General features: G+C 38.4%; 1 protein-coding gene across 1 annotated transcript in view; it reads left to right on the forward strand.

The window, feature by feature from the left end:
* Positions 1-14,438, forward strand: part of NEB (nebulin) — a 223,551-nt gene that overhangs the window by 82,102 nt on the left and 127,011 nt on the right. The window contains exons 52-60 of the mRNA XM_008071077.1: positions 719-826; positions 5,202-5,513; positions 5,698-5,901; positions 9,700-9,804; positions 11,238-11,345; positions 11,692-12,003; positions 12,450-12,653; positions 12,936-13,040; positions 13,127-13,234. Coding sequence (XP_008069268.1) covers positions 719-826; positions 5,202-5,513; positions 5,698-5,901; positions 9,700-9,804; positions 11,238-11,345; positions 11,692-12,003; positions 12,450-12,653; positions 12,936-13,040; positions 13,127-13,234 — 1,566 coding nt within the window. The remainder of the gene's footprint in view (positions 1-718; positions 827-5,201; positions 5,514-5,697; positions 5,902-9,699; positions 9,805-11,237; positions 11,346-11,691; positions 12,004-12,449; positions 12,654-12,935; positions 13,041-13,126; positions 13,235-14,438) is intronic.

Genomic DNA, 14,438 nt, shown 5'->3' on the forward strand with positions numbered 1-14,438 from the left:
CCTGCTGGGCTCTGGCGAGCCTTCCGCCTCAGCCTTCCACATAGCTGGAACTACAGGCGCGCGCTACCACACCTGACTCATTTTTATTTATTTTAGAGATGAGGTCTCGCCAAGTTGCCCAGGTGGGTCTTGAACCCACGGGCTCAGGCAATCCACTCACCTCAGCCTCCCAAAGGCGCGGGATTACAGGCTGAGTCACCGAGCCCGGCTTATTACCCAGTTTTAACACACATACATCCATTCAGTGAATTTGGCTCAGTAAGATTGAACTCATTTACTGAAACTCATAACAGGTATTTCATCTTTTAGCACTTTTATCACTTAGCTAATTAAACTTTAGTGACCTGATTTTCTTTTTGTTATCAATTATTTTAATATCTGTGCTGAAAATGGTAATCCCAGACCATACTTAACAGCAGAGAGAAAAGCACCTGGTATACCTGATATGACTGCATTATTTCTGAACAGTAGAGGCCAAGCTCAAATATACCACTAAAAAGTCTCAGAGCCAAAAAAGTGGAAACCAAGTCATATGATGCTGAGTCCATGCTTTTTCTATTCTTTTAAACACCCTATTTTGGTTTTTATCCATATCTTTAAAGATAGGGTAGACGATGTTAGACTCTGATATCCACTCTAGATAAACTTTTGCTTGATAATCTATTTGAGATTTTTTTGTATAGACAGAATAATGCTAAAGAATTTCTTTAATTTTCAGAAACTCTATAAACTTGGATGGGAAGAAGCTTTGAAGAAAGGCTATGATCTCCCAGTTGATGCAATTTCTGTACAGCTGGCCAAATCTTCAAGAGACATTGCTAGCGATGTAAGTGCTAGTTTGACTTCTATAAGGATGTATTTTTATCTGAATCAGGTAACTTAATGTGGGTAACTATTTTATCGGTAAGCTTTACCTTTCTTTCTTTTTTTTTTTGACTTGGAGTCGCACTCTGTCACCCAGGCTGGGGTGCAGTGGCACACTCACGGGCACCCCAGTGTTAACCTGCTGGGCTTGGCGATCCTTCTGCCTCAGCCTTTCAAGTAGCTGGAACTACAGGCACGTGCTACCATGCCAGGCTAATTTTTGATATATTGTAGAGACAAGGTCTTGCCAAGTTGCCCGGGCTGGTCTCGAACCCGCGGGCTCAGGCAATCCACTCGCCTCAGCCTCCCAAAGTGCTGGGAATACAGGCTGAGCCACCGAGCCTGGCCGGCTTTACCATTCAAAAGGTAGTGCTCCCTTCATTTTCTCCTACCTCTTCACCTACCCAGAGTGTACTCTTCATTTTCATTGTACTAATGTCAAAAGGGGATTCCTGTACAGAGATTGGGCTAGATGACCTCTAAGATCCATTGCACTGAGATGCTATGTTTGGGATATTACAAAAGAACTAGAGATTTCATTTTTTCATGACTTTGCCTGAAAATAATTTTCCTGTCTTCTACTTGTCTATTTTAGACAAATTAAAAGTGCCAAATAATAAGTCAACCTCAACAACCTGATGTTGATAGATTTTATATGCACATATATTAAGATTAACAATTATTTTAATCTGGCCCATTTTTGCATTTGCATAATTGTAATAAATTAGCTTGGGACATAGAAAAACCAGAAAGTTTCAGAAATTTAGTTTTAAAGTCCAAAGGGACTTTACTTTCTCCCGAAAATATGGTCCAAAGTTCAAAGAACAAGGACAGTTGCTCTCCAAAAGGTAGAGTCTAGTTATGATTGAAAAGGGTAGTAAATCTAGTGAAAAACAGGATATAGTTTCTATTGATTAATCTTTTTTTTTTTTTGAGTTGGAGTCTCACTCTGTCACCCAGACTGGAGTGCAGTGGCCGCTCCAGTCCACCACAGCCTCGACCTGCTGGGCTCCGGTGATCCTTCCGCCTCAGCCTTCCGAGTAGCTGGAACTACAGGCGTGTGCTGCCACGCCCGGCTCACTTCGATTTATTGTAGAGATGAGGTCTTGCCAAGTTGCCCAGGCGGGTCTCGAACCCACGGACTCAGGCAATCCACTCACCTCAGCCTCCCAAAGGCGCAGGATTACAGGCTGAACCACCGAGCCCGGCTTGATTAATCATTTTATTATAAATATTTTACCTAGATATTCTGCATATAAATAGCATATCCTTTTGTTAATCCCCAAAGTTAACCACAAAAATGCAGAGGTTCTTAGTTGTAGAGAATAAATTACAAAGACGTCATAGGAAAGCACAATTTCTTTTTTTTTTGAGTTGGAGTCTCACTCTGTTGCCCAGACTGGAGTGCAGTGGCCACTCCCGGCCACTGCAGCCTCGACCTGCTGGGCTCCGGCGATCCTTCTGCCTCAGCCTTCCGAGTAGCCGGAATTACAGACGCGCGCTACCACGCCCGGCTAATTTTTTGATTTTCTTGTAGAGATGAGGTCTTGCTGCCCAGGCAGGTCTCGAACCCGCGGGCTCAGACAATCCACTCACCTCAGCCTCCCAAAGGCGCGGGATTACAGGCTGAGCCACCGAGCCCAGCGAAAGCACAATTTCTTAATCAGAATCTTTTAAACAAAACTAAGCAAGGATTGAGCTAATGTGTAGGTTGAAGTATAGTGTGGAGAGAAAGAGCGCCTAAAGACAGAATCTGACAATTCTAAGAATATAAGGGAACATTGTACCTAATTCAATTAATTTGTGACACTACAGAAATGTTGGAAAATTAATTCAATGATTTATTATTACCCACTCTGGCTTGCAGGTCAATCTCATTAGAAGAAGTTGATGAGATGATGAACATAAAGCAATAATGATGTTTGAATTTTAGCCAGAAAGCAAACTCATTCTCATTTAATGCTGTATGCTAAAGATAGTTTAGGAATAGAAGAAATAGCATCAGTAGTTTCCTAACAACCTAACATTTGTTAGTACCTAATTTCTTTTCATGAAGAAGCTTTAGCTAGAAGTTTTTAAAATCTCACTCTAAAGTTAAATTACCTATAAGTGAATCTTCCCACTATTATAGAGACTGTATCTCTCAATTTTAAATTTTCTTGTATTGATAAAATTTCAGCTAGGTTTGGTGACTCAGCCTGTAATACCGCACTCTGGGAGGCTGAGGTGAGTGGATTGCCTGAGCCCGCGGGTTTGAGACCCGCCTGGGCAACTTGGCGAGACCTCATCTCTACAACAAATCAAAAAAAAAAAATTAGATGGGCATGGTAGCATGCACCTAGGCTGAGGAGGAAGGATTTCCGGAGCCCAGCAGGTCGAGGCTGTGGTGGCCAGAAGCGTGTCACTGTACTCCAGTCTGGGCGACAGAGTGAGACTCCAAGTCAAAAAAAAAAAAATTTTTTTTCAGAAAATTCGAACAGGCATGGTGGCTCACACCTTATAATCCCAGCAATTGGGGAGGCTGAGATGGGGATTTCTTGAGGCCAGGAGTTCAAGAAAATTAGAACTCTTTTTATGAGTTCTTTTTTTTTTTTGAGTTGGAGTCTCACTCCGTTGCCCAGACTGGAGTGCAGTAGCCGCTCCCAGTCACCGCAGCCTCGACCTGCTGGGCTCCGGCGATCCTTCCACCTCAGCCTTCCAAGTAGCTGGAACTACAGGCGCGCGCTACCACGCCTGGCAATTTTTGATTTATCGTAGAGATGAGGTCTTGCCAAGTTGCCCAGGTGGATCTCGAACCTGCGGTCTCAGGCAATCCACTCACCTCGGCCTCCCAAAGTGCTGGGATTACAGGCTGAGCCACTGAGCCCGGCTATGAGTTCTTAATTTAATAAATTAGAATCATAGAACTTAGAGTTAGATGATAACTTAGCGACCATGTCATCCAACATACCACCCAGCATCTTACCTTCTCTTCATTTCCAACAGTCTGTAAATACTTACAATTATATGAATTTTAGTGTTTTTCAGGGTAGGTTTCTTTGTTACATTATCACCAATTGCCATTATATACTTTCTTATTTTTACCTGAATATTTTACCAATCAGCTCTAGTTCTCTGTTCTACACCACAAAGTAGCCTATTTTCTCTTCCACTTATTATCTCTTCAGACATTTCAGTTCTCTTATTTGTCCTCCTCTGGTTTTGATTTTATAAGTTCTTCAATCATCTGATCATTCTATTTTGTCAAAACTCCTCTCAAAATAGAGTGCCTCAAAATTTAGTGTTTTTTTCTTGATACAGGAGGTCAGGCCAGAGTAAATGAGCTAATCTGTGCCCCATGCAGAATCTGTAGCACTATTTTTTAATAAGCAATTTTGTTGAATGGCTTATATTGAGGTTATAGTCAACTTAAACCACTGAGTCTTTTTATATACATAATATGGAATTGGGTATCATGAGAGAACAGAATCTACTTCTGTGAGGTATAATATATGTTCAACTAACATCAATAAATGCTATTATTATACTCATTATTATCACTGCTATTATTGTCATCCAGTGCTGATGTAAATTTTATCAATTAAATTTAAATACTGGATTTTATTTTTATTCTCTTAAGTTCATGTAGTCGTATTGATCAATTTGACAATATGTTGAGCTCTTGTGAAATTTTCTAATCTGACATATTTAGCTATTTTTAGTCACTGGCACATGTAAAATATAGATCCCAAACAGGAAAAGATTATATGTCATAACCATACGGCAAATCACTAAACATCCTGCTACTTAATTAATTAATCTACACTATAAGGTCTATTTACCAAGTCATGTACCTTCCTAATTTTTCTGCCAGTCAGCTCATATTTTTTCCCATAAGGATTTCATTTCTCTAGAGGGTTTTATTAAACAGTACCATAAAGTCAGCATACACAATATCTAACACATCTAAGCATTTACTTTTGTCTCTAGTTGAAATTAATTTCTTATCATCACCTCTCTTGATATTCAATTACATTAGGCTTTTTTGGAAGCCTCCACTTAAATAGGCTTTCTTCAATGTTTAACTAAGTAAACATTTCTTACTAAGTTAGCATAGACAAACCTTCTCTTATTTCAGTTTTGGAAAACAAAGCAAACTGAAGCCAGGCATGGTAGCATGGTGCCTGTAGTCCCAGCTACTCAGGAGGCTGAGTTCGGAAGAGTGGTTGAACCCAGGAGTTTGAGACTAGACTAGCCAACATGAGAGACCTCGTCTCAGAAAAGGAAAGCAAAATAAATTGAGCTTAGCTGGGCCTTTGTTTATGTTAATAAAAGATCTGTGTTTCCTCTGACTTCAGTTCAAATACAAACAAGGCTACCGGAAGCAACTTGGCCACCATATTGGATTCCGGAGTCTGCAAGATGACCCAAAGCTTGTGTTGTCCATGAATGTAGCAAAGATGCAGAGTGAAAGAGAATACAAAAAGGACTTTGAGAAGTGGAAGACCAAATACTCCAGTCCAGTTGACATGCTGGGAGTGGTGCTTGCCAAGAAATGTCAGGCCTTGGTTAGTGATGTGGATTACAAGAACTACTTACATCAGTGGACGTGCCTGCCTGACCAGAATGATGTTATTCAAGCGAAAAAAGTTTATGAGCTACAGAGTGAGGTCAGTTTCTATTAAATTCAGTAGTTTATTATTTCATATTTTACTTGAGTAGCCATTTAGTTACAGAGAAACAGAAACTAGAAAGAGGAATTACTGAAAATCTAAAATGTAGCTGCATAGAATCTCTTGAGTCAAGGGTCCTAGTGAAAATGGGATTTTGATGGCTTGCTTTGTCTTTTCACAGAATATGTATAAGTCTGATCTTGAGTGGCTGAGGGGCATAGGATGGAGTCCCCTGGGTTCTCTGGAGGCAGAAAAAAACAAGCGGGCTTCAGAAATAATCAGTGAGAAGAAATATCGCCAGCCTCCAGACAGAAACAAATTCACCAGCATTCCTGATGCCATGGACATAGTTCTGGCAAAGACAAATGCCAAAAATAGGAGTGATGTGAGTAACTCTTTGGAAATAAATAAAATAACTTATAGAATCTACTACCTGGTAATCGCTCTATAGCATTTACTCAGTGAATAGAATAGCAAGGTATTACATCACACAGCGTGGTGTTTTATATTGTGTTGCTTTGTTCAAATTACCAACTACCTTCTACTGAATCATGTAAAAATGGGTTACTGTTATTTTTGTCACCCGTAGTGTATTTATTTATTTACTGGTTTTTTTATTTAACCAAAATGAAATGAGGAAACTATTGAACAAGTTTCTTTGAAACTTGAATGCTAGGAAGGCCCAGAAATTTTTTTTTGGGGGGGTAGAGTATAAGGGGGAAAGATACCAAGTTTACCTTATGCAAGCACAGTGGATATGTACTAGAGTGTATTTTCCACCAAATGATTATAATGCATTTAGTTTAGCTGAATTAAGATAAGTTGATAACTCCTTTTTTTTTTTTGAGTCACGGTCTCACTCTGTCACCCAGGCTGGAGTACGGTGGCACAATCATGGCTCACTGCAGCCTCAACCTCCTGGGCTCAGGTGATCCTTCCGCTTCAACCTCCTAAGCAGCTGGAACTACAGGCATAAAACCACCACACCTGGCTAGTTTTTGAAAATTTTTGTAGAGGTCTTGCTATGTTGCCTAGGCTGATCTTGAACTCCTGGGCTCAATTGATCCTCCTACCTCGACCTTCCAGAGTGCTGGGATTGCAGGAGTAGCCCCTGAGCCTGACAAGAAGTGGATAATTATATGTCACAGTAAATTCCATCTTCAACTTATTTTCTTCTCCAGCACTGACAACAATGTCTAGAGCATAGTAGGTGCTCGATAAATATTTATTGAATATAATAAATAAAACATAGCGGTGTGAAGTCATGCTATATGAAGGAAGGAAAGACTACTCATTACTGCTCAGCTAAAAAGCTAACCTTGAACATTACAGAAAGCTGAATTATATGCATTGAGATTCTGTGATTGGTAAGAAGGTTTAAATGGATATATAATAATAAAGATCTGAGTCTTAGGAGGATCTAAATACCATATAATATGCTGTATATTTCACATATCAAATATATTAGGAGTTTTTAAAATAATGTATAAGCTCATAATTAGCTTATAGTAAGCATTGGTAAATTGTAGTTCCTGTCTACCCAACCATCCTCATATTTGGAAAATTCTGATTTCCAGAATGAACAAAAAATCCTGACCTGGCAGCTTCATTATGAATGTCTAAGCATTCATTTTTTCTTTTATTGTTTTTATGATGGCAGTTAGAATCCATCAGACTGACTGAGAGAGCAGCAAATGTATGCAAATTATTTCCCCCTCTTGGAATTCAAATTTCTTTTCTCTCCATGAAACAGGAGAGATAAAGCTCTGAATTTATTGAAAGAGAGACCAAAAGAGCTGGATCAGAAAGTTTATCAACATACATAAATGCCCTGGGACAGAGCTCCCTAACAGCATGCTGTAGTTTCAGGAATGCTGAAATATTGATCCCTTCAGGCCTCAGGACAACCACACAAAACCTCAACCAGCTGGGGTCCTTGAGCCTGCTGTCTTTCTCTTGAATAGATCAATATGTCTATCCTTGTGTGAATAATATTAGCATTTTCTCTGTGTTCCATGGGGTGAAAGTGGCACATGCCATTGAAGAAATAATCTAGCTTAATGGTTCTCAACCAGAAAAAATTTTGTCCCACAGAAGACATTTTGCATTATCTAGAAACATTTATGGTTTTTCACAATTAGGGAGTGGCATGCTACTGGCATCTGGTGGGTAGAAGCCAGGGATACTGCTAAACATCCCTGCAAAAAAAAAAAGCATAGGGCAACCCCCACAACAAAGAATCATCCTGTATACAATGCCAATAGTTATGAAGTTGAGAAACTGGTGTTACTTAATCAGAAAGGTTCATGCAGAACTGGAGTATGTGCATATGGAAATGAATGAAACTTGCTTTGTTTTGGTCCTGGAGATCTTATCCAATCTCTGGGTTATAAGCATTGTAGTAAGCATGTGCAAGAAAAACAAAAGTGGGTTGGGCTCGGTGACTCAGCCTGTAATCTCAGTGCTTTGGGAGGCTGAGGTGAGTGGATTGCCTGAGCCTGTGGGTTTGAGACCCGCCTGGGCAACTTGGTGAGACCTCGTCTCTACAGTAAATCAAAAATTAGCCGGACATAGTAGCACATGCCTGTAGTTCCAGCTACTTGAAAGGTTGAGGTGGAAGGATTGCCGGAACCCAGCAGGTCGAGGCTGCAGTGACTGGGAGCAGCCACTGCACTCCAGTCTGGGTGACAGAGTGAGACTCCAACTCAAAAAAAAAAAAAAAGAAAAGAAAAACAAAAGTGCCAAATCCACACATCAAACACTGGATGATACCTCAAAGGGAGATTGACAAGTCCAAGAAATTGATGAGACTTTAAAAATGTTCATGCTGAAATAATTCAGGCATATAGAAGTTGAAAATTCGCACATGTATATATTTATATACACCTACATATATCTTCATCCAGATTCCTTAAATGTAAACATTTTATCACATTTTCTTTTTCTATCCTTCCCTCTCTCTTTCTCCACCTCTTTTTCTCATACCTATATATTTATACTAGAAAGTAAGTCGCTTAATGACATCCCTTTACCCCTAAATATTTCAGTATTTCCTGAAAATAAGAACATTCTTTTACATAAGTGCAGTGCATTGATCAACATCACAAAATTAATTTTGACTAGTCTATTAGGGTACAATACTAGTCACAGAATTTATTAGATTTTACTGTTAATGTCCTTTGTAGCAAAAGAAAGAAATTTTTTCTGGTCCAGGATTTAATCCAAGAATACATGTCGCATTACTTGGCATGTCTTTAATCTCCCTTTCTCTGGACTGGTCCCTCGCTATTCCTTTTCCTTCTGAGTCCTTGTCATTTGTGAAGAGTACAGGCCAGTTATTTTGTAGAATCTCTCTGAGTTTGAGATTTCTAGTGTGTCCTTGTGATTCGATTCATATTACATCTTTTCAGTAGGCTGTCACACATTGGCTCCTCCTCAATACATCATAGCAGGAGGCACGGGATATCAATTTGTCCCATTTCTGATCATTTTGCCTTTGAAGTGGTATTGTCAGTTTCCTTCACTGTCTAGTTACCATTATATCCTTTGTAGTTAGTAAGTATCTGGTGGGGAGATTCCTGACAATGTATAAATATTCTGTTTTTCATCACATTTTTATCCCCTAATTTTAGTAAATCAATGGGATCTTTTTTGAGTTCCCTTGTCTTCTGTTGATAATAGACACAAGGATGGCTCTGAGACAAGAGACTTTGATAAATTTCCAAACAAACCATCTTGGGAATCTTAATCCTCCAAAATAATTAGGAGTTATAACTATATGTAATACACCACATAGAAAATGAGAATCCCCAATTTCTGGGCATACTTTGAATAAATCATCTTTTGAGAAGTTAAGAGTTGTCTTCCAATTAAACTGTGAGTGGGATTTTCGCAAACCAAAAGATGGAGAACTCTTTCCATTTGTTAAGATTTGCAAAGGCTCTAATTACCTGGGCAGGATTATCTGTAGCTTTGAAAATGTATCCCATAATCTATGTTTTGAAAGGCATTTATGTCCCAGTTAAGTCAAGAAATAATGCATCTATTTTCTGCCTATATTGTCTTATTATGCTATCAATTCTGTGTAATGTTTAATTCAGATGAATTAAGTAATTCTGTTTGAAGCCAACTGTCATTTACTAATCTAACAACACCACTGAAGAATGTTTATTTCTCATTTTAGAGACTTTATAGAGAAGCTTGGGACAAGGACAAGACTCAAATCCACATCATGCCTGATACACCTGACATTGTTCTGGCTAAAGCAAACTTAATCAACACAAGTGATGTAAGTTTTCAAATTCAGTATGTGTTTTCAGAAAGCTCATTTTAATTGCTTCTAAGTCAGTAAAGTTGTTTGGAAGTTCTTTTGAATCTCTGAATCGTTTTAATTAATAAACTTATTTAATGGCTTTTAGACTGAACATCAAAATGTTGGTACTCCCTATCGTGGGCAGAGTTGGGAGTCTACATCTCCTGTTTCTTGCAGTCCATTATTACACATATCATCATAATATAATGGTTTATATCACTCTCCCCAATGTGGACAGGCACTCCTTGTGGGCAGAGACAATTCTTATTGGATCTATAGTGCTTACCAAGCATCATGCCTGACACATAGTAGATATTCAATGAAATTTTGGGTGAGCGAACATATAAAACCCATGCAGGAGAATTTCGCTTTTATTTTTACTACCATCATAGCATAATCTCTTGAAATTTTTAGATGTAAACATTAAATACTTTTAAAACAAATTGTAAACTCTCATAGAATGACTTTCTTTTTCTTTTTTTGGGAATGACTTCTTTTATATAACACATCTGGAGTTTACAAAGGATTTTTGCTTACATGATCTCATTCTACCTTCAGAGTAATTTGCATACATTTAAAGTCACATTTCACAAGTGAGGAACTGCTGCTCAGAAATGACATCATCACCTCTGGCAAAACCTTTGTTGGTTTTTAGGGACACTACTTTCTTTAGTTTTTTTTTTTTTCATTCTCAGGAAAGGCTCTTCTGTATTTCCGCTTAAATACAGATGTTCTTGGGCCTCTCTTCTCCAGCTATATTCTCTCATTAGATAACCTCATCTACTCTCATGGTTTAAGCCATCACATATACACAGACATCATCAAACCTACTATACAGAGCTCAGATCATAAGTACCTGACCTCCAGCTTCACAATTACCTGCCTCCACTCCCACGTTCACCAAGCATGTCCAAAGTTTAGTTTTCCTTTACGCTTGCTGTTTCTCCTCTACTCTCTATTTTGTCTAACTGTACCTAATAGAATGACTTTCACATTTAAGGATATATTAGTTAAAGCAGTGCCACAAAGGACTTAAAAATAAACACAAATCCAAGATCAACTGGCATGGTAAATAATCAGGTTTCTGAATAAAAGTGCATTTAAGTTTTATTCTCAATGCATTTCTCAGAACATATCCTCCATGTATCATTAAGTGACACATGATGATTTGGGGAAGAACTGACAACTTTACTGGGGGATTTAGGTAATTGAAGTGCTTAAAAGTTTAAAGTGGGATTATTAGCAAACAATGGGCATAATTTCCAATTATATTTAAGTATTCTAGAGCACAGATACTATTCTCATGAACTCATAAAATATTTAAATATTTAGCCCATTGGATTCATTATGATGCATTTGTCTATGGAGAACTGTTTTTCTCCAAAGTGATCTTTTTCATTTCTTAACAGAAACTCTACCGAATGGGTTATGAGGAGCTGAAGAAGAAAGGTTACGATCTTCCAGTTGATGCCATTCCAATCAAAGCAGCAAAAGCCTCCCGGGAAATTGCCAGTGAAGTAAGATTTTATCCCCTGTTAATATTGATCTGATTGTAATTTATCACTTCAAAGCAGTGTCAATTTAATTTTAAATAGAACAAAATCTAAGGGGTAGCAAATTTAAACAGAGTTAAGTCATCCTACACATGCAGAGTGGGATGAGGATAAGATCAAGGATGCATTTATTATGTATGGAATTTTTAGCTGAATTTAGCCTTTAATCTTTTGTATCAAAAAACCTCCTAAATACTTGGCTTTCTAGGCTTAGTAGAGTATCTAGAGTTAATATGCCTTGTAATTTGCCACAAAGAGGGTAATATAAGTTAATTTTGAAAGAAACAAGATGCATTTTTCTTTTTTTTAGTACAAGTATAAAGAAGGCTTTCGCAAGCAGCTTGGCCATCATATTGGAGCCCGTGACATTAAAGATGACCCCAAGATGATGTGGTCCATGCATGTGGCCAAGATCCAGAGTGACAGGGAATACAAGAAGGACTTTGAGAAGTGGAAGACCAAGTTCAGCAGCCCAGTGGACATGCTGGGTGTGGTGCTGGCCAAGAAGTGCCAGACCCTGGTCAGTGACGTGGACTACAAGAACTACCTGCACCAGTGGACATGCCTGCCCGACCAGAATGACGTCATCCACGCTCGGCAGGCCTATGACCTCCAGAGCGATGTGAGTCTAAAGGTTTTTCTTTGGCTAAGAAAACATTGTCCGCTTTCCCAAGTATCAAAGTCCTATAGCAAGGGGAGTTGAGTTTACACAAATGAGTTCAGCTTCCCTAGACTAATGCCCAAGCTCAATCTAGTTACCCAAACATCCAGAAGCACCATTATTCCACAAAGAAAGAGCCAGCAAAACCCCCATTGCTTGGGTGGAAGCCTCTAGATTGTTGATCTAAGGCAATGAAAGAATTGAGTCCTCTGTGTGCTTTTGTTCTAAATGTCTTTCAAAATATGCTTCTCATTTGAATATTTTGTTGATATACAATTCATACCAAAATTGTAAAATTTCCTAATAACTTAAGCATGAAAACACGTGACAATATATAATATAATTTAAACTTTTATTTCTTTAGGCACATATGCTTGCATTTAGTGATTTATCATTTGCAATTTCAGAATTTGTACAAGTCTGATCTTCAGTGGCTAAAAGGCATTGGTTGGATGCCTAGTGGTTCTCTTGAGGATGAGAAAAACAAAAGAGCCACCCAGATTTTGAGTGATCACGTTTATCGTCAGCACCCAGATAAATTCAAGTTTTCCAGCCTTATGGACTCCATACCAATGGTTTTGGCAAAAAACAATGCTATTACCATGAATCATGTAAGTCCTTCCTTTGCTTGAGGAGGGTATTAATTTTTTGTTTGTTTATGGAAACACTGAAATCTGTTTCTATAAAAGAAAATATATGTGCAATGATTTTGCTTGATATTAAAGTGATTTTTAAGTGTTGTGCTTCCTACAGACATAAGACATCTAGTCCTGAAAGTGTTGCAAATACTAACTCATTGAGCAGAATCTCTTTATTCTCACTATAAATCAGACTACTTTCATATGTCTATTTAGTACTGGCCTATTCTAGTCATGTCTTTTTATTTCTCTTAGCGCCTCTATACAGAAGCTTGGGATAAAGATAAAACCTCCATCCACATTATGCCAGACACCCCTGAAGTTTTACTAGCTAAACAAAACACAATAAATTACAGTGAGGTAAGCAGTGTACTTGTGGTGCATGATATATTTTCATTACAATGCACTTCATAAACCCAACTTATGACTATCTATATCTATTTTAGAAATTATATAAACTTGGTCTAGAAGAAGCCAGGAAGAAAGGCTATGATATGAGACTGGATGCCATTCCTATCAAGGCAGCCAAGGCCTCCAGAGATATTGCAAGTGAAGTAAGTACACCTGGAAAGTTCTTCACCTTAGTTTTGGCTCAAAGATTTCATTCTCTCTCCTGGATTTATAGCGGAACGCTTGGGCAAAGCTGTTGCTAACAGTTTATCTTCTCAGCAAATGTTTTAAAATAATGGCAATGAAGTTCTCAGCACAAAAGCTAAATTCTAGCTATCGGTGAGCGTATAACAACAAGTGCTTCAAAACATGTCTATTTCCTACTCCATAAAAGTATTGGATATGTGACTATAATTCAGAAAACTTTTTTTTGGCTTTTCCAATGTCATATTTTTTATATACAGTCAAATTCATTGTAGGGTTCCTTCAAAACCTAATCCATGATCTATGAACCAATGAATCTACAGGGCCTGAATGAATAGGACACTTTATTCAAAGTCTACTCATTCATGTGGAGCATCTGTTTGTCTCTGCATCCAGCGATTGGCTACAGATATTTGCTTTCTTTAAAAGATGAATTTGCTTACATTTCTAAAAAAATCTTATTATTCCACTTCTGACGTCCGTGAAGTCAAAAGAAGCCTTTAGGTTTTTTCCTTTATTTCCAAAATATGGAAAGTAATTATTATAATTTAAGAACAAAAATTCGGCTGGGCTCGGTGGCTCAGCCTGTAATCCCACACTTTGGGAGGCCGATGCGAGTGGATTGCCTGAGCCCGCGAGTTCGAGACCCACCTGGGCAACTTGGTGAGACCTCATCTCTACAATAAATCAAAAAAATTAGCCGAGCATGATAGCGCACGCCTGTAGTTCCAGCTACTTGGAAGGCTGAGGTGGAAGGATCGCCGGAGCCCGGCAGGTCGAGGCTGAGGTGGCCGGAAGCAGCCACTGCACTCCAGTCTGGGCGACAGAGTGAGACTCCAACTCAAGAAAAAAAAAAAAAAAGAACAAAAATTCAACAGAGAAGGGTTAAATGTATTAACATATACCCATATAATTAAATACCTGCTGCAATGAAACATCATGTGTATGATGAATATTTAATGACTCTGAGAAATGTTTATATAATAACTGAAAAGAGCAGGCACAAACCCATACACAGTATAATTCCTAATTTTACTCTCCTCACACATTCAAACAAAAAGTTATCTCTGAGTGGCAGGATCATTTCTTAAATTTTTAAATTTTTATTTATTTATTTATTTATTTTTGAGTTGGAGTCTCACTCTGTCACCCAGACTGGAGTGC

This window comes from Carlito syrichta, unplaced genomic scaffold, assembly GCF_000164805.1.
Source record: "Carlito syrichta isolate Samal-C Ts95f unplaced genomic scaffold, Tarsius_syrichta-2.0.1 Scaffold314111, whole genome shotgun sequence".
Classification (NCBI taxonomy): Eukaryota; Metazoa; Chordata; class Mammalia; order Primates; family Tarsiidae; genus Carlito; species Carlito syrichta.